Source organism: Mauremys mutica, chromosome 1 (genome assembly GCF_020497125.1).
Source record: "Mauremys mutica isolate MM-2020 ecotype Southern chromosome 1, ASM2049712v1, whole genome shotgun sequence".
NCBI classification, from domain to species: Eukaryota; Metazoa; Chordata; order Testudines; family Geoemydidae; genus Mauremys; species Mauremys mutica.
In genome coordinates, this window is record NC_059072.1 from 159,522,229 (window position 1) to 159,549,912 (window position 27,684).

At 48.8% G+C, this 27,684-nt stretch overlaps 1 protein-coding gene across 1 annotated transcript in view; it reads left to right on the forward strand.

The window, feature by feature from the left end:
• The first annotated feature begins 1,053 nt into the window (after positions 1-1,053).
• Positions 1,054-27,684, forward strand: part of LOC123360821 (limbic system associated membrane protein) — a 1,375,067-nt gene continuing 1,348,436 nt past the window's right edge. Inside the window, exon 1 of the mRNA XM_045001275.1 lies at positions 1,054-1,393. Within this exon, the coding sequence (XP_044857210.1) occupies positions 1,327-1,393 (67 nt within the window). The 5' untranslated portion in view covers positions 1,054-1,326. The remainder of the gene's footprint in view (positions 1,394-27,684) is intronic.

Sequence of the window (27,684 nt, forward strand, 5' to 3'; positions counted from 1 at the left end):
TAAACAGGTGCCACATTCCGTCACAGAGCTGGCTGCATTTCAGTGGGGGGAGAAGTGATTTCTATATATTGGCTGCATACCTTTTTAAGTCTCTGAAGCGCTGTGAGGGTCCTTTGGGAAAAGATGGCACTCCAGTACATAACCACAAGGTTGTTATGCTCTATTTGTGACCTCAGAATGGGCTGCCGTGGAGACAACTGTAAGGGAGCATCATGGTCCAAATGACAGGGCATGGGTTGATGAACCAGGACTCCTGGATTCTGATCCTGGCTCTACCACAGATTTATTTCTTCAAGGTCACACATTCACTTTGCCGCTGTTTCCTCAGCTGGGAAAATATACCTTCTTGCGAAAGGCTTTGAGACTGCCACGTGGGGGATAAGCAGCCGGAGCCAATAAAGGCTTAGGGGAAAAGTTGCTGGTGCCACGGAAATACCCTTCAGTAGCAAAACAAAGAAGAGGAAGGGAGGTGTAGGACACCTCCTGAAAAAATATATATGTTTGCAAGCAGAATTTTCTTAACAGAATGGCCCCAGCTGGTCCTTGGTGATATTGTGCTACAGGCAATGGAGTTCCAGCAAGGATGAATTGGCCCAGTGTTTCAAACATTTCCTGGGGGCATCAGCGTCTCTGTATCTACAGTCAGCATTCCTGAGTCTCCCACTGGCCTCCACTGTAGTGTCACAAGCAGAGCTGGCCCGGTGTGCTGGAGTTCATGATGCAGAACTTTACTGTCTGATATGAGAAATCCAGTCAGCCCTACTGCTCTCTTTGTTGTATCGATGGGGAAATTATTCCCCCTTCGCTCAATAACTTCCCCCACACTGCTAGGGTAAGAGCCCACAGCAGCAGTGAGCCCTGCATAGTCCATGCACCCATGATCTGAGACGTACGTTCGATGATATGTCTGTATTTCTATAATATGTATAAAATGGTCTAGCTGGCAACACTAGGTGGCAGAGGTGGGATCCTTTCTGCTCTGAGCGCTGTCCTATAAGGCATTGCTTGTTTAAGTACAGTCGCATTTAGTTGGAGCTGCAGGAGAGAGAGACAGAGAGATTCTCTGTGTTTACAGCCGGCGCAGGCTACGACAGGCATCTAACCTGCCCCCCCCGCCTTTCTCCATCACTTGAAGGAGAGAGTGTGAGGTTATTTGGGAATCTGGCTGTCGTGGGTCAGCTTTCTCTGCACTGGATTGTCTGAGCTGTTAGAACACAGCCCAGGGAGACAGAAAGGAGACAAGAATCCCATCTTATTTTTTAAAAAAGAGCGAGCGAGAGAGCAGGAGAGCGAGAAAGAGAGAGAGAGAGACAGATAGACAGAAGCATGAGGACCTACTGGCTGCACAGCATCTGGGTGCTGGGATTCTTCCTGTCCCTCTTCTCCTTGCAAGGTAGGTGATAAGTTCATTTCTTAATGCCTCCCCCCCACAACCCTCTTGTCTGATTTGGGGCTGATGAACTGAGGACGAGTTGGAAGATGGAGATGTATCTATTTGAATTCATCCTCCACCTCCTTTAGGAAATAAGAGCCAAGGAGAGATTATTGTTGGTGAAGCTTCTGGTTAGAGGACACCTCCTGTGCCTGACTTGCGGCTGGGTTTGTGTTCTTTGCAGGGGACTGCTGGGAGAAGGGGAATCGGCAAAGGAAGGGGCTGGATGGAGCTGGGTGTCCCTGCTCTACTTCCATACGCAGCCTGCGTTGCTTGGCACTTTGGGTTACTAGTGCCGATGCGCCTTTCTCTGGAAATCTCGGTTAAGTTTTTAGAAGGTGCCTTTGTGGCTCTTTGGTGTGTCCACACAAACATTGCCTCCTCCCCACCCTCAGCAAAAAAAAGTGGGGGAGCCGGGGAGGCAGAGATGGGAGAAGGAAATGCTCTGGGTATTGGCTCTTGCCAAGAGGGGAATTGTCAGCTGGGTTTCATGCTTATAGAGCTAAGTGTAAGTAGGATGTAGTTTGAAAGGACGATAGATATTTTTGGTTGGTTTAGAGGGGTTTTCTGTAAACAAGGATTAAGGGTGAATGCATACTGTACAGTGTGTACAAACTAGCACACACACATACACACTCTCTCCCCCCCCACGGACTTGCATCTCATACACAAGCAACACACTCACTCATACATGCCAATAATGGCACATACACACATGCCCATAAATATAACAGACAGTGTACATAAACTGACTCCAGCTCACTGTGCCACACACACTTCTATCTCCCTGTCACATGCAATTCCTACAGTGTCACGCACCTGGATACACTCACTTCCATTGCCCTCTTACTTGCACACATACACACTCTTGATCCATCTCACCAGCACTGTTGGTTTGCGCACACGCTTTATCTACCATGCAGCACCCCTTTTGTGCACACGCACACACACACACACACACACACACACACACACACACACGCTCTTTATTACCTGTATGTAGGCCTACTCTCTATGATACACTGCCTCGCATGTGCTTGATCACACACACACACACACACACACAAATGATCTCTTGTGCTGGGTCTTTCTCTCTCACACCTTCTCTGTCACACTCTCTGACACCTTGTCCTGCTTATGTACACACTGGCCCTCTTTTCTCCCTAGCTCACACTTGTGCACACACTGTCCCTCTGTCTCACAAGTTGTATCAAGCACCCACGGAAACCCCTACACCCACTCTCTCCCTTCTGCACACTTTCTCTCAGACATACTAACACAATCTCTCACGCTCACAGGCTCACCCTTTCCCCACCACTGTTGCATGCCCTCACTCCCATACTCCTCATACTCCTCCCCTCTCTCTGCTGCACACGTTATCCGACTGTTCTCTCTCGCACTCTCTCTTGCTCACGATGTCACACATACATGCTCGCCTTCATCTCTCACAGATTTTCTCTCAGACACACACTTCCTCAGCTCTGGATTGGGAAACAGGCACTTTCTTCTCCTCATGTGCCCATTTCTGAGGGAGGAGGGAGAATTTTTCAACACACACATGCATACTCCCCCCCACTCACACACACAAATAAATGCGTAGCCACTGTGAGCAGTGCAGTCCAGTGGCTTGGACTGAGTGTCCCTCTGCTCTGGGAGAACTGGCATGGACCCATCAAGGAAAACGGATACTGTCAATTCACACAGACTCCAAACTCCTCCTCCTATCCCTGATGCATATTGTCCAACTAAAGCCACTGGTCCTGGAGCCATACCACAAGCTGGTGTGAACAGTGACCTGGAGAGCCCGAATCTGGCATAGTTTGGAGCTGCTTTCACCTTTTGCAGTGACTCTGGTCCTGTGGCTCCCACTACAATCCATGCTAAGCTTGGTAGCTGCTATTCTTTAACCTGTTCCCATGCACTAGTTACATAACAACTGCACAAATCCCCAAACTGTGTTTCCCTGATGCTGCCAGAGATAATTAACCCTTTGAACACTGAGCTACCATGTATCCTCTGGAGAGGGGGAGAGAACAATGCTAACACTGGGACCACAGCTACAAATCCTCCCTCCTCCCAACTTTTGGATAAACTGGAACCCAGATCGGAGCCACTCCTGGTTCCAGTTTTGCGGATCTGAAAGCCAGCCACGGAATTTCCATCTCTAGTCCCCAGGGCATGAGAGCCCGTAGAAGGCAGGGGGTGGGGGCTGCCCAGGAGAGGCAGGGCGCTGTGGTGAGCAAACCAAAAGGTGCTGAAGGGGTTAAAAGGAAAAATGCTGCACTCCACAGTATTCAATGGTAATGAGCCCAGAATGTGTCAGTAACACTGGCAAGTGTGCCTGGGTGGGGCTGTTACTCTAGAGTATTGATTTGGATAGGGAATGCCTCCTCACCTAGCTTCCAAACACCATCCGAGCACTGCCCGTCGCAGACAGCTAGCCAACTGGGCTTGACGTTTTCCGAGCCACCCTAAAACAGGCTGCCCCCCTCGGTCTGTCTGGGGGTGTATGTGTATACGGAGGTGACATTTCCCTTGTTCCAATCTCCCACGGGCGACGGAGCTGAGAGCAAAAGGGAACTGGGCTGATGCTGTGGGGCACAGCCAAACTGTGACTGAATGGCAGGCAGTGGAGGGAGAGAGGATCGCAGCTGAGGCTGGCAGGAGAGCTAAGGACTGCACAGTGCCAAGTGACTCACACAGGCTGTCTCCTCTGGTGCCTTTGCCAGGGTACATGAAACAGGTTGAATGTCCCCTCTGCCTGGCTGGGCTCAGGGGCATGGGGATGGAGAGAGGGCTTTGCTCTTTTCCTCCTTGACAGGGCTCGAGGTTTGCAGCCCTGCACTGAGTTTCACTCTCCTCACTCCCGTGCTTAGCTGGGTGGCTCAGGTTTCCAGTGCTACTCTGCTTCTGCGTGGTAGCAGGATAGGACTCCCGTTCTCCCTGCCCTCACCCTTTGGCTGGGCTGGGCCAGTGACCTCGCATTCCCCTGGTGCCAACCCAAGCCCCAAAAGTGGGCTCTTACAAACCTTGCCATGTGTTGCCTTGGCCCCACTGCCCTGTTTGAGCTGGAGGCACACAGCTCCTATGCTTCCCAGCGCCCCAATCAGGTTCGAATCCATGGGGCTGCCTCTTGGACCACACTGTGCCCTCAAATCTGCACAGCCTTTGGTGTATTGATTTATTTGCCAGCATTTTATCTTCACGGCCTTCCTCGGTAGAGCCAGTGTAGCATGATGTGTAGGGGGGAGCAGGGGAGGGAGGTTTGACGGCATGGCATATGTGTGTTAGTCTGTGGTGCCTGTGTGCTGGTGAACGTGATGAGTTTGTGCAGTATCTGTGCATCACTGAGGCAAAGGAAAAGTCTTTCCCCACTTCCTTGGATATACTTTTCTTTCTAGTTATTCTCAGGGTGGCTAATGCAATCAGGGAACACTCCCCACACACGGCTATATTGACGAGATAACGACTCTCTCAGCTGGCTTACGTTCTCTTAAGTGATGAAGATGTGCAAGGCCCAAGGTGAAGCTGAATTTACTCGCAGACTCCAAATGGAGGGAGAAGGCAGAAAAAGCTGGTTAGAGTACTGAAAACAAGGATTTTTCTGTCAAACCCCATGAGTTTGCCCCAACACCCACAGACCACTGTAACTCAATGCAGACAATAGCTACCACTCCAGTAATGACCCAATCCCTCCACCCTTTAGACACCTCCACTCTCAGTCATGTGATCTGAAGGCTTTACTATGACAAATAGAGGCTTGCTCCAACTCTCAGCCACTAATGTCCCTCTCCTAGTCCTGAGACAAGTATCATCAGGCAGGCTCTGAGACTGGTGCTGGGAACAAAAAGCCAGGTGGTCTCTGGCACTAGCATAGGTTTACGAGGGCAAAGGACCTCTTCATTCCCTGCCCCTTACACAGGGGCTGGGGTGGTCAGTCCCCATGCTTAGGGTCATGCAGCGATTGCTCTCCTCTGCCCTTCTACCTTGGGGGCATTCCTGTATCTTGGGGGTTCAGGCAAGAGAGCAAACAACTTAAAGGAGCCACCTACCAGCTGCATTTCCTTTCATCCCACAAACAACAGGGGCTTCTTGACACACTCCCTTCCAGCACCTCCTCCTTCTCCCCTGCCTCCTCCCATCATTGATCAATGGGAGAGGCAGCCCTTTAGAATCTGAGCCTTCTTGTCCTGTGCCAGCAGCACCTCCTGCAGCCCCCCTGGGACTTCTGCGGTCCAGGCACCAGTGGGATGGGATTAACCCTCATTGGGGGAGGTGAGATTCCGCACAGAGGTGACTGGACAAGAGGTAGGCTATTCTGATGTGAACTTCAAAGTGTATGATAGGGATATCTAGAACCACTGGGATGGAAGCCTGGTCCTTTCTATGATATGCAGCACTGCAATCATGCTGTGTTGGGGGAGTGATGAGTGGGTGGGTGAATGAGAAGGGTGCTCATTTGGCAGGAACAGGGTCCTTCTGCGATAGTCTATCCCTCCTGCTTAATGCTGTTAAATGAGAACAAAGGGCGCTATAGTGAGATTAAGAGCCAATGAAAGGGAAGTCTTCTCCACTGGGCCTATAGAAAACCTGCAGAATTCCCTGCTGGAGAGAGTCACTGGGGTTACTGAAACTAGCTTTTGGGATGGGATGGATGATCTTATGACCATGAGTACAACTAGTCCAAGAGCAAGGTGAAGAGGCACTGAAAACTTGTGCTTCGGGGAAGCATAAGGTGATTCCCATGAGGATTTGTGTGGAATTTATCTAGCCATCCACAGACAGCATTGCACAACTGGCCAGGTACCTTACTAGTGGGGTCCCTTTTCTGGGAGACGCTGCCAGTGGCAGGAGATTGAGTTCAGTGACCCAATGGTAAATTCTCCCTCTTTAAGAGGTTCCCTTTTCCTTAAAGAAGAATGTGCTGTGATTTCATGTGCTGTTCAGACTCAGTCAGGGAATTGCTTTGACAGATGAAGCACACTCCTTGTTATCGTTTTGTCCAGGAGAAAAAATATATCAGTCACCGCACAGACCATCTTGTCCAGCTCTGATAATGAGAAGAGAAAATGGTGAGGGCAGAATGGATAGCACTTGGGGTGAGCAGTCTAGACAGTTCTCTCTCCCAGTGTGGGGCAGAGTGGGAGAGATACAGAGACTTCCCCTCCCAGTGTAGGATAGGGGGACACTATGGAAGGACAGGTACAGAAGCAGCCTTCCCATTGATCAGGGGTATGGAACAGCTTCCATATGAGGAAAGACTAAAAGGACGGGCACTATTCAGCTTAGAAAAGAGATGACTTGGGGAGATAGGACAGAGGTCTAATGGTGTGGTGAAGGGGAATAAGGAAGTATTATTTACCCCTTCACATAACACAAGCATCAGGGGTCACCCCATGAAATTAATAGGCAGCAGGTTTGAAACAAACAAAAGGAAGTACTTCTTCACGCAATGCGCAGTTAACTATGGAACTCATTGTCAGGGGAAGTTGTGAAGGGCAAAAGTATAACTTGGTTCAAAAAAGAAGTAGATAAGTTCATGGAGGATACCTCTATCAATGGCTATTTGCTAAGATGGTCAGGGATGCAGCCTCATGCTCAGCATGTCCCTAAGCTAGAAGCTGGGACTGGGCAAGAGGGGATGGAGCATTCAATAATTGTCCTGTTCTGTTCAGTCTCTCTGAAGCATCTGACACCAGACACTGTTGGAGGACAGGATACTGGGCTAGATGGACCAATGGTCTGATCCAGTATGGCTGTTTTTATGTGAAGAGTGGAGCAGAGGAGACTCTGGGCAGGGGGAAGAGGCACAGAAACAGGCCCTCCCAGTATGGGGCGGTGGATGCTGGGGGGAGAGGCACAGATATATACCCTCCCAGTGTGGAGCCGGGGGAACTCTGGGAATTAGTGATGCAAATACAAATGGGTGAAGAAAGAGAGGTAATGCCCTGATTTTGTTCTATGCCATTTGCCTTAATGCAGCTCAGAGGATGGTGAATTAGGGTTATGGCCCAAGGGAAGAGTTGGAATTAGAGGTTGATGTTTGATATTCATGGCTCAGTCCTGCCTTGGCTGGAGCATAAATATGGAAGCTGAGATGCTGCCCCATGTATCCTGTCCAGTGGGGTTCCTGCCTGCCAGGGCAAAGTTCCCCATCCCACTCATGAAGAAAGAAGAGGGGAAGTGCTGTGAAGGGTGCACCTCTGCTTTCCTGAGCCATAGCAGAGTTTGCCCTGGCTAGGGCTTGCTGATGTTCCCTTCCTTGATCTCCTTCTTCTGAAGCATCAGGGATGGCCATGGCTGGAGAAGGGACATTGAGTGGGATGGGGGGCAGGGCTCTGAGGTGGCACCAAGCATTCTCTTTCTTAGGGGTTTGGCTGGCTGGTGTGCTGGTCACATGCTTGGCATCTAACTGATCACCATATGTGGGGTCAGGATGGAATTTTCCACCAGGCCAGATTGATAGGGATGTTGCAGGTTTCCGTCTTCCTCTGCAGTGTGTGGGTGCAGGTCGCTTGCCAGGAGTAGATAGGTATGTCTCACTTAATCATTTCCCTGCCATTGCAGGGGCTTCTGACTTGTTGCACTTCAGTTCCTCCTATTCTCTGGCTGTGGTACACAATTCCTGTGGGCTGTATTCTTTGGTCTAAGTTTGGTTGTTGGGTTTAGTGTGCAGGGGGGTGGGTGTTGGTGGCCTGTGATATACAGGAGGTCAGACTAGGTGATCTGATGGTTCCTTTGAGCCTTAAACTCTATGGGTTTTACAACATAATCAGGCAGCTGGCTGATGGGCCTGGACCTACCCCCTTCTTAGGGAAGCACCCCCAGTGCTTCCTGAAGCTCTATGGAAGAATCCTGCCCTACTGTTTCCATTGGAAAACGTATCTTCCTGCCCCCTCTTTCCCACTCATTTGTGAGCCCAGGGCAAGATTTGGGGCTGGCTTGTAGTGCTGCTGTTACTGGATTCTCTAGGTTGGATTTCAAGGGTAGGAGTCCAGGTGTGAGGGAAAATGGGGACATTCATGTTAAGGCTGCAGGGATGGGATCAGAGCTAGGGCTGGTGGTTCGGATAAGATGTTTGGATCTGAAGGCAAGTTTAAGGTTAAGGGTTTAGCTAAATTCAAGGGGGACATAGATGGAGGTTTGGACTCAAAAATTGGAGTTTGTGAGTTTCCTGTTCAATTAGAGCCACCCTAAATTAACTCCTACGTCTGAAGCCAGCCTGTCCTTGAAATCAACTCCTCTCTGCAGGGCTTGGGCTCTGGCTGACCTTGGGGAAGTCTCTTTCCTCATTCCTTTCAGGGCTGGAGGGAATCTCTCTTAAATAAAACGATCTTTAGGTGGTTTTTTTGTCATTTCTATAAAAAAATGAAGAATTGCCTTGTGAAGGGTGTGTGACAGAGAGAGAATGTGAGCGATGAAGGGGGGAATGAACAAGGAGACAAATGGAAGGCACTGGCAACAGTCATGGAGTTTCCAGCAGGGAAATCAATAGTGTATCAGTGCACAGATGTCCGGGTGTGAGTGTGCAATGCCTGTGAGTAATCACAGGTTTCCCACTCTGCCCATTAGCACTTATATATAGTAGGTTGCAGGCTGGAACCACTTAATCCTTACAACCCACTGGGACAATAACCATTAATATCCCCCCTCGTACCCTCCCGCTCATGCACCTGCATATGGCTAGGCACAATCTGGCCCTAAAGTGACTTATCCAAGGCCACACTACAAGTTTTTGGCAGAGCTGACTCAAAGCCTTACTGAGTACTAGCCTTCTGCCCAGTGCATATGTAAAAATGCTCATGTGGCCATACACTTGTGTGTGTATGTTGGTCAATGTGTTTGCAGGGTGAGGATTCACATGTGCTCATGTCTCATGTATTCGAAGGAGCAGCTATGATTTTTGCATGTATAGATATATTCCAATGCACATGAGTGTGTATCTGCCTTTGAGCATGTGGGTGTGTGCACATGCATTTGTGTCTTGTAAGTATACATCGGTGCATGAAGTGGTTGCATGCATTCCTGAGCATGGATCCAGGAGTGTGCATGTCTGTGCACACGTCTGGGTATAAAGTCATGGCTAGGTGCATTTGAATGAGTCTTTGTGTTTTGAAGGGTGCATGCCACAGGTGGTGGATTAGAGAGATGGAGGGAGAGGGTTAGTGTGTGTGTGTGTGTATCAAAATGTGCATGATGCCTGTGTGTGTGGTCACCACTGGTAAGGAGGCTTGTACAGTAGGTGTGTGTTAATAACTATGGTTGCTGGGAGTATGTGTCGGGGGTTTGTGTGGAGAGTATTCCTGTAGAGTTCAATGGGTGCACATTAGTGTGCAATTAAGGCCAAATCTACCCTAATAGTGCTTTGCTGGCATAGCTATACCTGTATACTACACCTTTGAAATGCTCCTAGTGCAGACATGATTCATACCAGCAAAACTGCACTTTTGCCAGTATAGCTATTTCAGCTCCTGAGACATATAATTATATCCAAATCTCAGCATTCACTCAAAAGTATCAATATGTTTCTAGCCCGTATGGTTATGAAGACAGGGTTGAAAATGTGAACTTAGTGTAACCAATCTAGGGTTGTCTGCCTGAGTCTGCAGACAGCCTTCAACAGCAGCTCTGGATGTGGTGAACTGTTCCATTCATCTCAGACAAGTGCTAACTCTCAGATTCCCCTCTGCCAATACCACCCCAGATGATGGCTTTTTGTGTGGCCGAAGAAGATGGGGTGGACCAGGCCTATTACAGTCAGGCAAATATATCTGGCTGTTGAGGTAAATATTAGAGAAGATACCCCTGCTACCATCCCTGCTTTGCCTGGAGAGGTGGGGTGTGGAGAAGGGTCCACATCTGATGCTCCTGAGGAGAGTAAGAGAGCCTATGCTGCTGTCTCTGCCTCTTTGGAAGGGCAGGGAGGCCCTGCCACTCTAAGTGAGGAGTGGGACCAGAGGAATGGAGCTGTGGGGTTCTCATGTGCCTAGGGCCTGGAGTGTCTCCACTTCTGGAAGAGACCAGAGATTGCAGGGCTGTATGAAAATGGAACAAAAACCCTTCTGTGAACTTTCTGAAATGTCCAGAAAGGGGTTTCGTTCTGATTCATTTCTGGTCTAGAGCGACAGTTAGGGATTTATTTAATCTGAGGAGGCTCTCACTTCTCCTTTGGGGAAATATGAGGGCAATTGGCACCTAAATACACGAAGTGTGTGTGTGTGCAGCACCTGTGCTCTGATAGCTGGAATTAGCGTCTAGCCAGATAATGAGCTGTTGTTGTTTACTATGTTCAGTTCTGGGCACTTCAATTCCAGAGAGATGTAAACAAAATTAGAGTGAATTCAGAGAAGAGCAACAAAAACGATTAAGGGGCTGGAGGGACTGCCTGACTTATGAGGAAAGCTTTAAAGAGCTAAACACATGGCTAGCTTGGCCAAGTGACTAAAGAGGAGATGTGCTAATGATCTCTGTGTATGGGAGAGCACGAAGCCCAAGGAGGAAGAGGGATTGTTTCGCGTGGCCTGAGGAGTAGAACTAGAAATCATGGTGCAAAATTAAGAAAAGAGGAAATCTGAGCAGGAAAAAATTATCTTGCACGAAGAGATGTATTTGACTGTGGAATAGTTTCCCCAAGGGAAATGAGGGAAGCCCCATCATCTGGGACATTTAAAACTAGACTGGGCAAAGCCCTGGGGAATAATTTGCGCAGAACAATCCTGCAGAGGTCTCTCAGGAGATAGTCCAGATGCCTTAATAGATTCTTATGCAATCACTAATTTCTATGCATTTACTGAACCAGAACAAATTTCCCCAATCTGGAAAATAAGTGCATTGTTGTCCTTTAAGTCATTTCTCTTTCTTGTATTATATTATTCTGCTGTGAGGAAGACACTGGAGAGGGGCTGAGAACCCCTGGATACTCTCTTACTACAGTCACTAGAGTTTCATGGATACTAGGTTTCATGGGTTTGATTCCAATCCCCCTCTTTCATTTAGTGGAAGTTGCAAATGACTGTGAGGGGCCATTGGTCCTCAGTCTACTAGGTAGTTGAGTGGAGGTGATGTCTAGGATGGCCCCAGACACCTTTGAGGTAAAACCTCATGGTCAGCACTCTGTTCTCCAGGATCCCTGACCAGCTGAAGTTCTAACTAATGTCCCACCTGGACTGTGTGATATGCATATATCCCCTCCCCTCCTTTATCCCATCATTTTTCTAAGCAGGTAATTGGACAAAGGAATAGTTAGTCTGAGGCTGCCAGTGATGTGGCTGAATTCACTTGTGTGAATTCATTCACTTGTGTGAATTCACTTCTTGTGTGTCACAAGAGCTGAGATCAAAACAGATCCTCTCTAATCTGGAAGTAGCTGACCTGGTGAGTGAGCCAAAAATGGAGCCTCCATATGCCGAAGCTTGAAGGAGACAAACTAAGCTGGTCTCTGGGGGATGTTATTAGTTGTTTTTTGCCTCCCTCACCCCCAGGTAAGTAACTGGATTGTGAGTGACCCACTGAAATTAAACAGGTGACTTTGGTTGTTGAGCTTTGGCTGAACTGGTCCAGTGACAGCAGCCTGGGAAGCCATTGTGTAATGACTATTATGTTGGCTAGGGTTGCCAGGCGTCCGGTTTTTGACTGGAATGCCTGGTTGAAAAGGGACCCTGGCGGCTCCGTTAAAAGTCCGGTTGGTGGCGCAGCGGGGGCCTGGAGATAATACAGGCTCCCTGCCTGCCCTAGCTCTATGCGGCTCCCAGAAGCGGCTGCCAGGTCCTTGAGGCCCCTAGATGCATGGGCGGCCAAGGAGGCTCCGTGTGCTGCTCCCACCCTGAGTGCCAGCTCCGCAGCTCCCATTGGCTGGGAACCTGCAGGCGTGATGGCAGCGTGTGGAGCCTCCCTGGCCACCCATGTGCCTATGGGTTGCAGGGACCTGGCGGCCACTTCCTGGGAGCTGCGATAAGCACCGCCGGGACCTCAAGCCCCCTCTTGCACCCAACCCCCTCATCCCTGGCCACACCACAGAGACCACACCCCGAGCCAGACCCCATACCCTCTCCTGGACTCCCAACCCCTCGGTCCCAACCGGGGCCTTGGAGAAGGAGTGGGGAAGAGGTCTCCCAGAAGGGGTGGGGTAGGGGAGGGCAGCGGTGTTCAGTTTTGTGCCATTAGAAAGTTGGCAACCCTAGTGTTGGCTGACTAGTGAGAGACCTCCAGAGCTAAAAGCAGGAGTCTCTATGGTTTGAGGTAAAGAACCAGACTCTGTAGCTGGGGGTGTAACAGTCTCATATCCTCTGTGGAGCAGCAATGGGGAGGAGGGAGCATAGAACGCACATTGAACAGTGGGTTACAGCTGCACTGTGGGAATGCCTTTGGAGTTGCTGTGGCTTAATACAGCGGCCCACTGGGGTCCCATGTGTGTGCACAGGATCTCGAGATAGCTGCAAAGTGAGCCTGCACTGCTGGAAGTGTGTGGAAAGATGTGCCCTTCACTTGGATCGGATCAGAGGTGAAACATCACTAATTCTGCCTTGTTGCGGTGAAACCACAAAATCCTCTGGTCTGCACAGGGGAGGAATCAGAAATTTCCCCTCGCTTTGGTCAGGCACAGAGGGCACTGTTTTGTGGCAAAACCATGGTTTTCCAATGAGAAAAGAGGGTGGGGGGAGAAACAGAGTCAAGGATGACAGTTGTTTTGCTTTTCTCAGTGACTGGCAAAAGGACGGGGGAAAGGATTGATGGTGCCTGCCAGCAATTAGAATCTATACAGACAGGGGCAATCCCTGTGACATGACTTTACATACGTGTGTAGTTAGAGGGAGGCTATGGAAATGCAAAAAATATTACATTTCACGATCTGGGAATGTAAGCTTTTTGAGGTAGGAAACACATCTACCTGTGTGTCTGTCTAGCCAAGCTGAGAAACACACTCCCAGCTGCAATATATCCCAAGACAATTCAAGGGAGGGAGACTAGCCTTGCAACAAATACTTAAAGCCAGCACTGGTTAGTAACCATATCACTAGCCTGAATAAGGTCTTTCTTTGCTTCTGATGGCTTGTTATTTGTGTGTGGTGGGGGGTTGTTTTGGTTCCTTTGCCCATAGTAGGAAAAATAAATGCGTTTTATTTTATTTGGTTTTTGACCTTGGCTTGCCTGGAGTGGCCTTATTGTTATAAACGAAGTAGTCTGTGGCATATGGTGTCAGGAGTGGGATTCAGCTTAGGTGCTAAACAGCATAAAACTGAAATCAAAAGCTAAGCAGCCCAATGGAAGCATTGCGCATGACTTCTGATCACCCAAGGGAGAGAACAAAGGCTTGATGAAGCCACTGATGAGCTACTCCAAAGGATCTGTGTGTCACATAGATACAGAACGGCGCCCAGGCTGCCAAAGCCAATGAACAATTTGTAGTATAAGCTCCATGTCGACCAGTTGCAGCCAGGTGGTGACCCAGCTGGACAAGTTGGGGGCACTACTAATATGACTAGTGGTTCAACAAGCTGAGATGAAGAGGAAACAGCAGATGGCCAGGAGAATCCCCAATAGTCCAGCAGTAAACAGCCGCAATAAAGGGTGGAACAGCCCTGGGCAGAAGTGCAGCAGACGGAGTAGCAGCAGTGTAAATGAATTGCAAGGCTTTTAAACAAAGAGGCCTGACTGGTTCCAGTGTGGAAAGACTGAGGTGCTAAAACTAACACCAGAGTGTAACATAGAGGCCTAGCTCTTAGAAGCAACTGATCCACGTTCAACTGCTGTTCACACGAAACCCTTGTCCACTTTGGCCTTCATGCCAGAGGTGTTCCCAAGGGAGGAAATTCCACATGCCATGCTGATGGACTGAATTTCCCTTGAGGGTCTAAGCTAAGGCAGTGGGATTGCACAGGTATAACTAGGGCTATACGTTAGCCTGCAGAACCTATAGAATTGGTGAGGGTCCCTGAAAAGGTAAGTGCCCAGTTTGATTCAGAGAACCAGGTAGCCTTTGCAGGACTGACAGCGAGAAAGCCCCTTTTTACATGTAAGCTGAGCACCTGTGCATTGCAAATCGGTGAGAGTCACCTTACAAAACAGAACAACGCATTCCGTTCACTGCATCATATATGGCCAGAGTCGACACTGCATAAAATTTTGATAATTTCACATTTAAAAAATGTAGCAGAAAGCCTCATTCATACATCTTCACTGAAAATTTCATGAACTGCGCATTCCCGGTGTCAGCTGTTCAATAAACCTAAATAATGCAGCTATTTATGTCCCGAAGCTTTGCTTCACAACCACAAGGATAAGATACTTGTTTTTTTTAAAAAAAAACCAAAGGCTTAGACAGGGTGGGGAATTTTATAAGCCCCAGGAAATGGCTTGTGGCCTATGCTTGACTCATGACCCCAGAGTAGTGAAACCTTGATATGAGGCTCACATTGAAAAACAGGTGTCGTTAGGGTGTCCATGCACATCTGAAACCAAGTACCTTCCTGTTTCCTGGGCCTGACGTAGTGCCCTTGTCAGTTTTACAAGCACCAGTGTTTCGTCCCAGTTTTTTGTAACCCCTGTGCAGACTGGTTGCCTGAATGAGCTGCTAGCTGGCTGAGCTGGTGAAACTGGCGACAGACTGGGTGAGGACATGTGCGCATCCTCCGTCCTAAGTCCTGTCCTATATTAATGCCCAGGCTTCCCTCTGACCTTCCCCTACTCAAGGCCCTTAAACCAGACTTCTCTGGCATGGAGACTCAAATCCATAGGGTGGCAAAGAGGGAAAGAGAAGATGGTTGCCTGCATGAGGAGGAGGAGAAATGGAACAGCCTCTTCCATTCACGCACCCTAGCCAGCTGACAATGAGCACTTGGAAGAATCGGGGAGTCCAAAACACCCACTCTGCAGTCCTGAGAGAACAATGCAAAAGATCTCAGGTGCAGTTATATGCCAATTCATCAAGGAACCTGCTGGCCTTGCACTGTGGGTAGCGGCAGAGTCCTTTATAGCTGCTTCAGCTGTTCCACGCAACACACACAGACACAGACACTTCCTCCTGCCATGGCTGCTACTAACCTCAGTGAATTTCCTGTCAGTTTATCTCTCATAATATTAGTACTTAGCACTTTTCATTAATTTAATCTTTAAGGGCTTTAATGCAGGTGGATAAACATTGTTAACATCTCCCCATTTTATAGAGGGGGAAACTAAGGCTAAGTGACTTGCCTCAGGTCACACAGCAAGTCAGTAGCAGAGCTGAGACTAGACTTCAGATCCCAGAACTCTCCAGTCAGGGCTCTAGCCACAGACCCACACTGGGAAGAACGGTACTTCCCAAGTGATGGGCTGTGGGTCTCCAGAGCTGGTGTCAGAAAAAGTGGAGAAACAGACAGCTGTGCGGGCGGGGTAAATGATCCAGGAAAGGGACGTTTCCTAATGTGCTCAGGGAGACATCTGGAGAAACCACTGGGGGAGGAACAGGAGTGTATTTGACAAGCCTTAGAAATCTAGTCTCATTAATAAGAGTCCTGCAAAGGCACAGGCGGTGTGAGCAGGGGCGGCTCCAGGCACCAGCACGCCAAGCGCGTGCCTGGGGCGGCAAGTCACGGGGGGCGCTCTGCCGGTCGCCGTGACGGCAGCAGGCAGGTTGCCTTCGGCGGCATGTCTGCGGAGGGTCCGCTGGTCCTGCGGCTTCGGCGGACCTCCCGCAGGCTGCCGCCGAATCCGCGGGACCGGGGACCTCCCGCAGGCAAGCTGCCGAAGGTAGCCTGCCTGCCATGCTTGGAGCGGGCAAAATACCTAGAGCCGCCCCTGAGTGTGAGCCATTAAAATAAGATAGCTTTTCTCGGGACCCTCTCAGCTGCAGCCAGCTATGGTAGCAAAAAATAACTTCCTTGTCTCTGTTTTCAGTGCCCAAGTGGCCCAGAATAGTAATTCTGAAAGCAGCGCTGTTTAATATTGTCTTTGATGAGGGATCCAACGGGAGCCCTGGGCTCGTGTTGCTCGGCTTTGTTAGTTTCAGACCCTACGGCAACAAGCCGTTGCCTTCAAAGTCTAGGAAGGGCCACGTTATGTGTGAAGTGTACAGCAGAAATCCCACTTTGTCAATTCAAATGGCACTCACCTCACAGAAATGTCTGCTTATTTTAATCAGCAGCGTGGCATGTGAAATAGAGTGCACGTAGGCTGCAGCGTGCTATTGCCTCTGGAGATAAACGTCGAACCCTGACCGCATTACCCTTACCCTCACCCCTAGAGAAACCTAATGCAGGAAGCATTTATCATTACTCTCTAGCATTAATATGCTGGCCTATCTGCCTCTCCTTCCATAAGGTTTCCAGAAAACTTTAGTCAATTAAGATTTTTAAAATTACATGCTGTGGGAGGCCAAGATCTTAGCAGAGGGTGGCTCAAAACACCTATTGTTGGCTTTGCTGAGAAAGAGGTGCATCCCCCTGTACTATGCATTATTGTCCTTTAGACCCAGACTCCAAACACATGCTCCTTAGCCTAGGTTCTTGTTCATAGAATCTGTGATTGACGAGTGACTTTTGTTAGGCCTGCCAGAGATCCTCTCTGTCACCTTCTCTTCACCTAGCAAATAATACCCAGAAGGTTCAGTTGCCATAAAGACAGATGCCCTGGATGCAGGGGTGAAAGTAACTTACAGGACTTACTGGTACTGCCGGAGTCCTGGGGGTGTGTGGCCTCATCTGAAAAAGGCATGGCCTCAACCGGAAGAGACGGGGGCTCTCAAGATTAAAGGCCCTGGGGCACCGGCTGTGGCTGGGAGCCCCAGGGCATTTAAATCAACCCGGGGCTCCCAGCTGCAGAGGTGGCTGGGAGCTCCCGGGGATCACAAGCAAATTAAAGAGCCCAGGGCTCCAGCCGCCGCGGAGCTCCACGGCCCTTTAAATCCCCACCACAGCTCCAGCTGGGATTTAAAGGGCTCGGGACTCCCACAGCTGCAGGGAGCCCCGAGCCTTGCTGGGCTGGGCCGGGATTTAAAGGGCTCGGGGCTCTCTGCAGCAGTGCGGAGCTCCGAGTCCTTTAAATCCCAGCCCCAGCCCGGCCGCCGGAGCTGTGGGTGGGATTTAAAGGGCTCAGAGCTCCCCGCTGCTGCGGGCAGCCCAGAACCCTTTTAATCCTGGCCGCGGAAGCCGGTGTGGTCCTGCATGGCATACTGGCTCTTGCCAGTACGCCATACCGGACCGGCTTACTTTCACCTCTGCCTGGATGTCATGTCCAAAGGGACTTCCAGTTACCACAATGCTTAGGTACCCCACATGTAGCTAGCTAGGTTCTTATATTGGTGCCTGTCACCCATAGTATCTGAGGACAGCAGGTCCAGATGCAGCAACAAATGGTCTCTGCACGCAATGTTGAGCGAGAGTGCCATGTTCTCATGGTCTGAGCCAGGGATTTATGAGTCCTGACCCTGATCTTGCCACCTCTCTGTGCCTCAGTTTCCACATCTGTAAAATGGGAATAATGCAATTCCCCTCACTGGGTGGTCGTGAGGGCTAACTAAAGCTAAGGTTGGTAAAATGATAAAGTGCCATGTAAGTATTTTTTTGGATGCCCAAAAGAGCCCAGATACCAATACATCTGGGACTGCTGACTCTGATGTTCAACAAAAGCAACAACTGAGTCTAAGAAACTGCTGTGTTACGGTCTTGAGCACTGGACCGCAGCATGCTGGTTTTACTCTTCCCCTTAATATAAACAGTGTAGGACACCATGCCAGTGAAAAGGCAGTATGCCTGTAATGGATCAGATGCAAAAAACCTGTGGCACGTGTTGTCACAGAGAATCACTGTGACAAATAGCTTAGCAAGAGGGGAACAGCTGATATGGCACTTGTATAAAGAATAGCATTCATAGCTATGCTACTGACTTTGAAATTCACAAGGGACCATTTTCATACTTCAGGGTATATGGTCAGGAAGAAATGTCTCCTTTCAGTATAGTATAGCCCAGGAAGGTGCATTGTGCTGGATTAAGTCTCTTTGCAGAATCAACTTTCACTGGCCATTGTCAGAAAGAGGAGACAGGACTGGGATCACTAATCTGCTCTGTTCTGCCACTGCCTGATAGTAGCAAGGCAGTTTCTCTGGTGGGTAATTTTCAGTGATTCTGAGCTCTTTTTCAGCTAGGAGAGAGCTCAGTGACAGCACCACTACATGATTCAGCTCTGGGTTTTTCAATGATCAGGAAGAACCCATCGCAACAGTTGGGCCTCTCCTAAGAGACTTTGGCCCTACACTTACCTCCTCTGCTCATTAGTGTCTCTTTGACTCTGCTCAGAGTGGGGGCTGAGTTTTCTCCACTGTCCCAAGCAGCAGTTATGGCAGCAGGGCTGGGGGGAGGAGATTTCAGTGATCTGGCAGAGAACATTGATGAAGAGGAATGGCAAGGCTACTGAAGCTGTATTTGCTAAAGTCAGCTGTACACTGAGAGATATGGAGGCAATTTGTTGTGATGCAGTGAAATGAATCATATGCCAATTCTAATCACCCTTAAAAGGGCACTCACAGTTAAAAGCAGTCAGTGTGTGTGGCCTAGTGGAAGCTAAGTGCTAACACTCCTGGTTCTAGTCCCAGTTTTGTCACTGATATGCTGGGCAAGCCATTTCCTTCTCTGTTCCTCAGTTTCCCCATTTGGAAAATAGGGATAATAATAAAGTCTCATTGAGGTTTCATTAATGTTTGTAAAGTGTTTTGAACCCTCAGCTCGAAGATGCTAGAAGAAGACCAGTGATTCATATTTTCAGTTATAAGAGATAGCCTTGCAGAGCTACCAGTCTCGAGGATCAGGAAAAGCTCATGGACACGAGGGAAGGGGACAAGGAGAAGCGGATACTTAAAATAAACTGATGTCCTAAACTACACTGTAATAGAATGTTCAATATCCTCACCTTGGATATTACAATACCCAGGCATTAAATCTGCACAGACTATTCTGTAACCATACAAGCTATGTAATAAAAACACCAGCCATTAAAATGGAATAGCATAAAATACTCTTTCAATGTGCCTTTAATATTGTTCGGTGCTGTCACTTATGCAGTATTTTCAATATCTGAAACCCTAGAAGCTGGAACTGAGTGAAGGGAAAGGCCTCTTAGTGGGGCAAGGCCATTCCTCCCTACTCGACCGACGCAAGGTTATTCAGAATCACGACACAGTTACAATCAGCCCCCTAGAATCCATTCTGTTAGTCACGCTAAGGAACATGAGCGCATTCCAGAACAGACAGAGGGGTTTATGGTGAACGTATGAGGCTGAGCTGCAGGAGATCTGGGTTAAATTTCTGGCTGTGCCATAGATATCATGTGTGACTAGAGCAAGTCATTTAAATAGTCCGGGCCTCTGTTCCCCATCTGTAACACGGGGAAAATAATACGTCCTTTGTTTGTCCAGCCTATTTAGGTGATAAAATCTTTGGGCCATGAATGGCTCTGTATTTGTCCACACCTGGCACAATGGTGCCTCAATCTTCACGGGGCCCTCTAGGTGCTTCTGTAATACTAATAATAATATTTTTGTTGTGGAAAATCAGGGAAAATGGAGTCCCACCAAACATCTATTATTTCATTGTTCTAATATTTTAATTTTATGGCACTATAGAGGTGCATGGCACTTTACAGATCTAAGGAGAGAAAAGGGCCCAGATCCTCAAAGGTACTTACATGCCTAAGTTTCATTGAAATCAATACCTCTGAGGATCTGGGCCAAAATCCCTGCCATGCAGAATTATAGAAGTTAGCCCTATTAGACCATCCGGTCCATCATCTTGCCAATGCAGGATTATTCTATACTGTAATTTATGGAACGGTGGGAGCCAGTCCACTGTTAGCAATGCGAGTGAATTTTCATTATGAGCCTGCTTTTTGTCATCTACCCCTCCCCCAGAAAAACAAACAAACAATGGAGTGTTGGTCTCAAAACTGGTAGGTTAGATCTGGGGCCAAGTTAGAATTTTTCTAACAAATTTGAAGTCAATTGGATAAAGGGGTTCCTGATTTTTTACATGCTAAAAACCAGAGGCATTAAGCAGAGTGCAAATATCCTTCTAACTTCTTTGCCATTTGTAGCAAAAAAACCAAACCAAACCAAACCAAAAAAAAACACACCTGGGAAGAGAAAAAGAAATGCATTTTAGTTTTCTTCATTCACAGAGTCAAGATCAACGTGATTGGACCAAAGATGAGTTGATTAAGCTCTAATGTTAAAAGCTAAGATTTTAAATAATGAGATCAGAATGGTTCGTTGGCTTGTTCCAGCAAATGACTGCTGGAGGCAGAAGCTTTTATTTTAAAAAATGTAACTGTCTCTCTCCCTTTTCATTTAGACAGAGCTCACAGTACTCACTGATGCCTAGTGAGGTTTTGCACTGGAGAAAGGGGAAAGTTTCCACCAAAAATTAATCAGAGAACCTGTTTGCAAATTAAGGCCAATTTACAAAAGCAGTGGCCCCTATCCTTTAAACAAAATTTAGCTTTTTTTTTGCCAGCTCCTTGTGTGGGAAAGGAGAGTGGGAGACCATTAAAATGAGGTTAATTGGTTTCATCTGTGTTGAGCAGGGGAGCAGCAAAGAGGCGTTTTCTTCTCTTGTCTGCTCTCCCCTTCCCCTAGCTGTGTGGTCATCCCACAAACCCTCTCCTATGTCTCTCCTAAGATGTTCACTTCCTTAGAGGTCTGTAAGAGAGCAGGTAGTGGAGGGTTTGGGCTGGAGAAGAGCCTAGACTGTGGGTAGCTGTAGAGAAGGGGACCGTGAGAAGGTCTCAGCAGAGTGGGGATACGCAGTGAGGGGTGGGAGTATGTGAGTCATTGAATGGGGGCCATACCACCACTCCTAACCTCAATAGTTCTGTTATGACCACCTTGGAAGTATGGAGGCTTATTGGAGTCCCTTGCAACATCCTGCTGTGAGCCTTACAATGCCTGTTGGAGAGTTCATCTCCTTGCAACCCTTGTTTAGCTTGTCAAGGGCCCCTCCACCTTCTACAAGCCTTAGTAAGGTTGGTGGGGTCCTTCATAACCATCCTCAGTCACTGTGGAGCCTTTACAGGCTTAACAGAGCCCAATGAGACTAAATGGGTTTAGCGGCTCCCTGAGAAGCCTCAATACGATCAACTGGAGACTGAGTGCCCTATGTAGGCTTGTCAGGTAGCTAGTGATCCACTCTGAAATTATTGGGGAAGACAGATTCGCTAAGGCTTGCAGAGGGAGGTTATGCATCAAGCCTGAGGAATAGGGCTGGTCAAAAAATTAGAATAAAACATTTTTCTATCAGAATTGGTGTTTTGCCAACATCAACATTTTCCACCTGAAATGATTGATTTTGGCAGAATTTTCCATCAGGAAAAGCAAAATGAAACATTTAGTTTTGGGATGACAGTAATCAGTGTATCTGCCTGAGTCACCAGAATGCCTCATGGGAGTTGTAGCTCTGAATCCCTCATGGCCCTCTTTTCCCCTCTGGGCCCAGCTCCCCTGCTGAACTACATCTGCCATGAGGTACCGTGGTCTCTTCCGTGGACAAACCACTGCACAGGATTTGACATTCTTGATCAAATGTTCAACATCTTCCAAGTGTGAAGCAGAGACCATCCATATCATCCGGTGTAGCCTTGGTTGAGTCACTTAGTCTCTCTGTGTCCTCAGTTTCTCCCTCTTTAAAATGGTTGTAATTCGTCTTGCCTCCCTCACAGGAGGGTTGTGAGGCTATATGCATTAATGTTCATAAATTGCTTTGGAATCCTCAGATGAGAAGGTTCTAAGTATTATTATCATCATCTTACAAAATCACGGAGGAAATTGAAAAGCTAAACTTTCTGAGTCACTAGTACTTTATGTAGCTCTTTTCTACTCAGAGCACTCAAAGCACTTCATACAGGTGGGTAAGTACTCTGAATGCACTGGTCACAACTCCATAGTTAAGAATCAGTCTATGCTTCCATACTAAGCCCTTTTTCCTGTCCCCCCTTCTAACTTTTGATGGGAGTAATGGATTTATTTGCAAATTGGAATGCCTAAAGATGTTTAGCTGCTATTTAATCACAAATTATATGCCCGTTCAGATAATTTGTGATTAAATAGGTTTTCAAGAGCCCCCAGTGTCACACAGAGATCCAGCTCTTCACACACACAGCATGGGGCATTTCTCAAACACAGTCCTAGGGTGTAAAGACTCCCTCCCCTGCTTCTCTTCTTGTCTCCTGCAGCTCTCCGAGTCCCATGCAAGGGGTTCCAAGCAACCTGCTTTCTGGTCTCCTAAACTCCTTAATAGGCACTTACTCAAAGGTATTTAGGCTCTTAGGGTGGGATCCAGAAAAGGGGGTTTAGGCATTGCAATGCTGAGCATCAAATTGCCTAACTTTTAGCTGCCTAGAAAATCACAGAAACAACACTATGATCCACAAAGCCTTAGTTAGGTACCTAGGTTTCTATAAAATGAATGGGGAGAGACAGACTCTTAAGACTGGTTGCTGCCTATGGTAACCAATGGGAGTTGCTGATGAGAGGGGTGTGTGCTAAACCCTGCCCCTCTCTTAGAGAGAGGTGCCTAAATCCAGGCTGCCGGGAAGTGGCTAGCTCTGCTAGCGATCTCTGAATAGGTGCCTGAGGGACTGAGTTAGGCACCTGCCTCACTCCATGGCTAGAGATGGTGTTGGTACCTTATAACTTTTAGTCTAGTGGTCAGAGCACTTGCCTGGGCTGTGGGTAACTGAGGGTCCTGTCCCCCAGCCCTAACCACTCTTTCATTATTTATCCACAGCTTAAACAGGAGTGATCAAGGGTGCCCCCCTGCCCATCAGAATATCCCATAGCTCAGTAGTTACAGAACTCTCCTGAGATGAGGGAGACCGCCCCCCGCATTCAAAGCCTTTCTCTGCCAGGAGCGGGGATTGAACTGGGGACTCCTACCTCCCAGGCAAGTGCTGTAACTGTAGGGATAAAGGTTATAACGTGGATGATGGCTGCACCGCTGCCTCCTCTAGCTGGATTTTGAATGAACCCTGATGCAGCGGTGGTCTCTGAGCACACCTACTGGATCTGGCCCCACACACAACTTAGGCATCCAGACACCTAGAGGGAGGCAGCAGTGTGTGTGCCCAGGCAGAAACATAGGCACGTAAGGAAATTATACCCTGAAAACTTAGGTGCTGATTGATTTGAGGTGCCTACAGGGTTCAGGAGGAGTCCAGTGAATGGCAGTGGGGCATAAAACTGACTTAGGTGCCCAAGGCTTTGTGGATCTGGACCCTATCTTTGGATCGAAGACTAAGGGCTGTGAAATGTTCACAGACTGTGGCTGCAGACATTTTAAGTGTCCCAAAGCCAATGTCCTGGGACCATCACCCCACCACAGCCCTCCTTCCATCATACCAACATCATCCTTTTTCAGAACGGGAAACAGAAATCTTCCAGGATAAGACAATGTGCTCATCCAGACTTGCAGGTCTGATGCCAATTGGGAGGGTGCAGCTTTGTCACCAAACTAACCTTTGTTCTTTTCAGGCAAGTGCTGCAGTTCTTTGGTCCAGGTCTAGGAGGTCTGAACATCACTGATTCTTGTGTAATTGGTGGCCCAAGGAGTTTTAATGAAGAGTGTGGAATGATGGCCCTCCGTATGCTATTACCTAAAAAGGATTTTATAAAGTGCAGCTGTGATGATCTGGGAACTAGGTATATGTACAACTTGTGAATTCCAGTTTGCTTTTATGAACTGTCTGTATTCTTATATCTTATGACTGTCTTGTGTGCTTAAGAGACAGGGAAGTGGTGCCAGCACATCTGTGCATAAATAGGTGGATCATTAAATACTATCAGCACCTGAATAGATGTCACTAGGGAAGAACAAACATGTAGCTGCATCCTAGCTAAAACTGGTTTTCTCCATCCTCTCTGCAGGCTGGTGGGGTTTGAATAGTGCCAGTACAGGAGAGCAAAGAGATCAGATGTTAGTGCTGGGTCTTAAAACCTATAGAGCTGAAGACATTGTGGGGAGTTGGGGAACACTACAGCCAGCTCATATTTTTTTGAGTGCAGGGATTTTAGAGTGAGCCCCTCACATCCTCACAAGGTCAGCTCCGCTTGCTGCTTTCACAGGAGGAGGGAGGAGAGAGGAAAGAGCTCAGCACAGCTTTGCCCCACCCCCCCTGCAGCCTCTGGCATGGGAAGGGGCCCACCCTAGCCTGGGAAAGGGGAGATGGGACCTTGCTGCAGCTCCTCTAGGCCTTGGTGATGAAGAATCCCAGTAGAAGCAGAGATGGGCCTGAACTGAGGGGGTTGGGAGTTGATGGCTGGGCAAGGTACAGACAGATTGGGGGGTGGGCTGAGAGCTCCTGCAGCAGAGGCTAAAATCAGTTCACCTAATGCATCTGGGAGAGTGGGTAATACTAATTGTCACACACCAGGGTGGACAGTAGGAGTTTGAAAATCAAAAGACAGACCAAAGAAACACACTATACTCTTTAAAACAAACAAACAAACAAAAACATGATTTTTGATCCGTTGAGGTTGCCAACACTGGGAAATCAGAGGGACTCACAGAGACAAAAGGAAGCTTGGAAGTTGGGCAAGAGAGAAGAACAGAGGGGCCTGTTTCTGTAGCAGAGGGGTTCTTTCCAGCTGCACGACCAGCTGAGGAGGAAGGAAGCTGGCTGCAGGGGACAGAGATGCCATGATTCAGAGACGCCATGTGCAGGAGGGTGAATGCTGGACTGTGATCTAGGCCCAAAGAAAGCCCAGGCGTGGTGAGGCCAATGAGGCAGAGAAATTTTCCCAGATGTTGGTCTTGTTGGGATCTATATATCTCTTGTGCTAGCTAATGTAGAAAATGATTGGTTTTGGAACCCTCTGCAAAGCCTGTGCTTCACATGCTTCCACTATCATGTGTCCTGAAGAGAGGAACTGTAAAGCCAGCGTGCCCACGAGGTCGGAGCTCTGCAAGAGGGTGTGCTAAGCTACTGGAGTGTCTGGCAGTGGGGGGGATGGTCAGCACTTGTCTTGGGGGCCTAGGGCAGCTGGGCTGCAGGGCCCCATTTATATAAAGGGGTGACAAGGAGCCTGTGCCCAGGAAGACAGCCAGAGACGCCAAGGAAATTAACAATGCTGGCGCCTAATCGAACTCGGGAAGCTTAGGACATTTTACTAAGGTGACCCACTCACAGCATTTTGTCCTTGTTTGCAACCCACAATCCTGGCCTGATGCAGAAGGGAGGACCATGGAGGTTTGGTGGACGTTGACCATGCCCTGCACTCATACCACAGCTAGGGTTGCCAACTTTCTAATTGCAAAAAACCGAATGGCCCTGCCCCCACCCGGCCTTGCCCCTTCTCCAAGGCCCTGCCCCCACCCCTTCCCCTAAGCCTCACCCCTTCTCTGAGGCCCTGCTCCTGCTCCCTCCATCGCTCGCTTTCCCCCACCCTCACTTACTTTCATCAGGCAGGGGCAGGAGATTGGAGTACAGGAGGGGGGCAAGGGCTCTGGCTGGGGATGCAGACTCGGGTGGGGCCAAAAATGAGGGGTTTGGAGTGCAGGAGAGGGCTCTGGGCTGGGGCCAAGGGGTTTGGTGTGCAGGAGGGGGTGTGGACTCCAGCTGGGGGTGCAGGCCCTGGGGTGGGGCTGGGAATGAGGGGTTTGAGGTGAAGGAGGGGGCTTCGGGATGGGACAGGAGGGTGGGGGATGTGGGGGGTGAGGGCTCCATCTGGGATTTGTGGACTCTGGGGTGGGGCCAGGGATGAGGGGTTTGGGGTACATGAGGGGGCTTAGGGCTGTGCAGGGTGTTGGGGGAAACTCAGGACCAAGGCAGGGGATTCATGTGTGCATGGGGAGTGTGGAGTCCCGGCAGCACTTACCGTGGCTCCCAAAAAGCGGACGCCAGGTCCCTGCAGCCTCTAGGCACACGGGTGGCTAGGGAGGCTCCGCGTGCTGCCCCTATGCCCACAGGCTCTGCCCCCACAGCTCCCATTGGTCGTGGTTCCCAGCAAATAGGAGCTGTGGCATGTGCACTTGGGGCAGGGCCAGTGTGTGGAGCCTCCCTGGCTGCCCATGCGCCTATGGGCCGCAAGGACCTGGCAGCCACTTCCAGGAGCCGCATGGAAGTAGGGCAGGAGGCAGCTTACCTTAGCCCCAGGGCCACGCTGCACCACCTACCAGACTTTTAACGACCGGAGCCACCAGGGTCCCTTTTCGAGCGGGCATTCTGGTCAAAACCCGGATGCCTGGCAACCCTAAACACAGCAGTGGTTCCTGTCCCACAGAGCTGGGTACAGCTCCCCACTCCAGGGGTTGCAACCTGGGGAGCTGTGACCCTAGGTGGCTGCAGGGAGAAGTGAATGTTTGCCTAGGCCAAGGCCCAGTGATACGTTAATCCAGCCTGGGCTTTGGAGACCTATCTAGAACCTTCCCATGACCCATGGTGTGGGAAACAATGGCTTAGAAGAGCACCTAGTTCCCAGTGCGAGAGACCCAAATACAGCTTCCTGGTGAGTGTCCAGCAGGGGGAACCCTGCCAGGACTGTGACAGCATCTTTTTCTGTGCCTGGTGTACAAAGTGTATACAACCACTGCACAGAAAGTAACACATTCGAGGGTTTGTAAATGGTTAAATGAAATGGATGGACAATGTTGTCTCCGTGTTCTCCCCCGACCATATCCAGGATATCAGGTAGGGACAGAGCTATGATCATTTGATTGCCTTAACTGTGCATTTTAATACTTTTTCAAACATTTAGGGAAATGTTATTCTTAATGCTAAATTTCCTGGGTTCCTAATGCATAGGGTTTTAAAATTCATATTCTTGTATAGTGTTTTCACTTTTAAGTTACTCATTGGGAATTTCACTGTGATTTCAGCTAAATGAAGGCTTTTGGCTGGGAATGATTATCCCCATTTTGCAGATGGGGAAATTGACGCACTCTCTGTGAGCATGCAGTCCTACATAGCGAGTTAGCTGCAGAGTATGACCCCAAGCTTACTGATATTAGCTCTATGTTTTAGCTGCTAGATCCTGACTGCTTCTGGACCAGTAGATAGATGGTCTCTTTTGTGAATGAAAGAGCTTTGTGGCAAAATTCTCCTCTTGGATTCCCTGGGATTGTAGAGCTGTACCTGAGAGGAGAAGATAGCCCTCTTCTGTGTGGAAGAAATCCCATCTGTTACTCATCCCAGTGTTATATAGAGCAGAACAGCCAGTCTACAGTACAGAGCTATCACGCTGGGCATCTTTTGGCAAGTCATAGCAAGAAACATGTTCTGCACTGGCACAAACCCT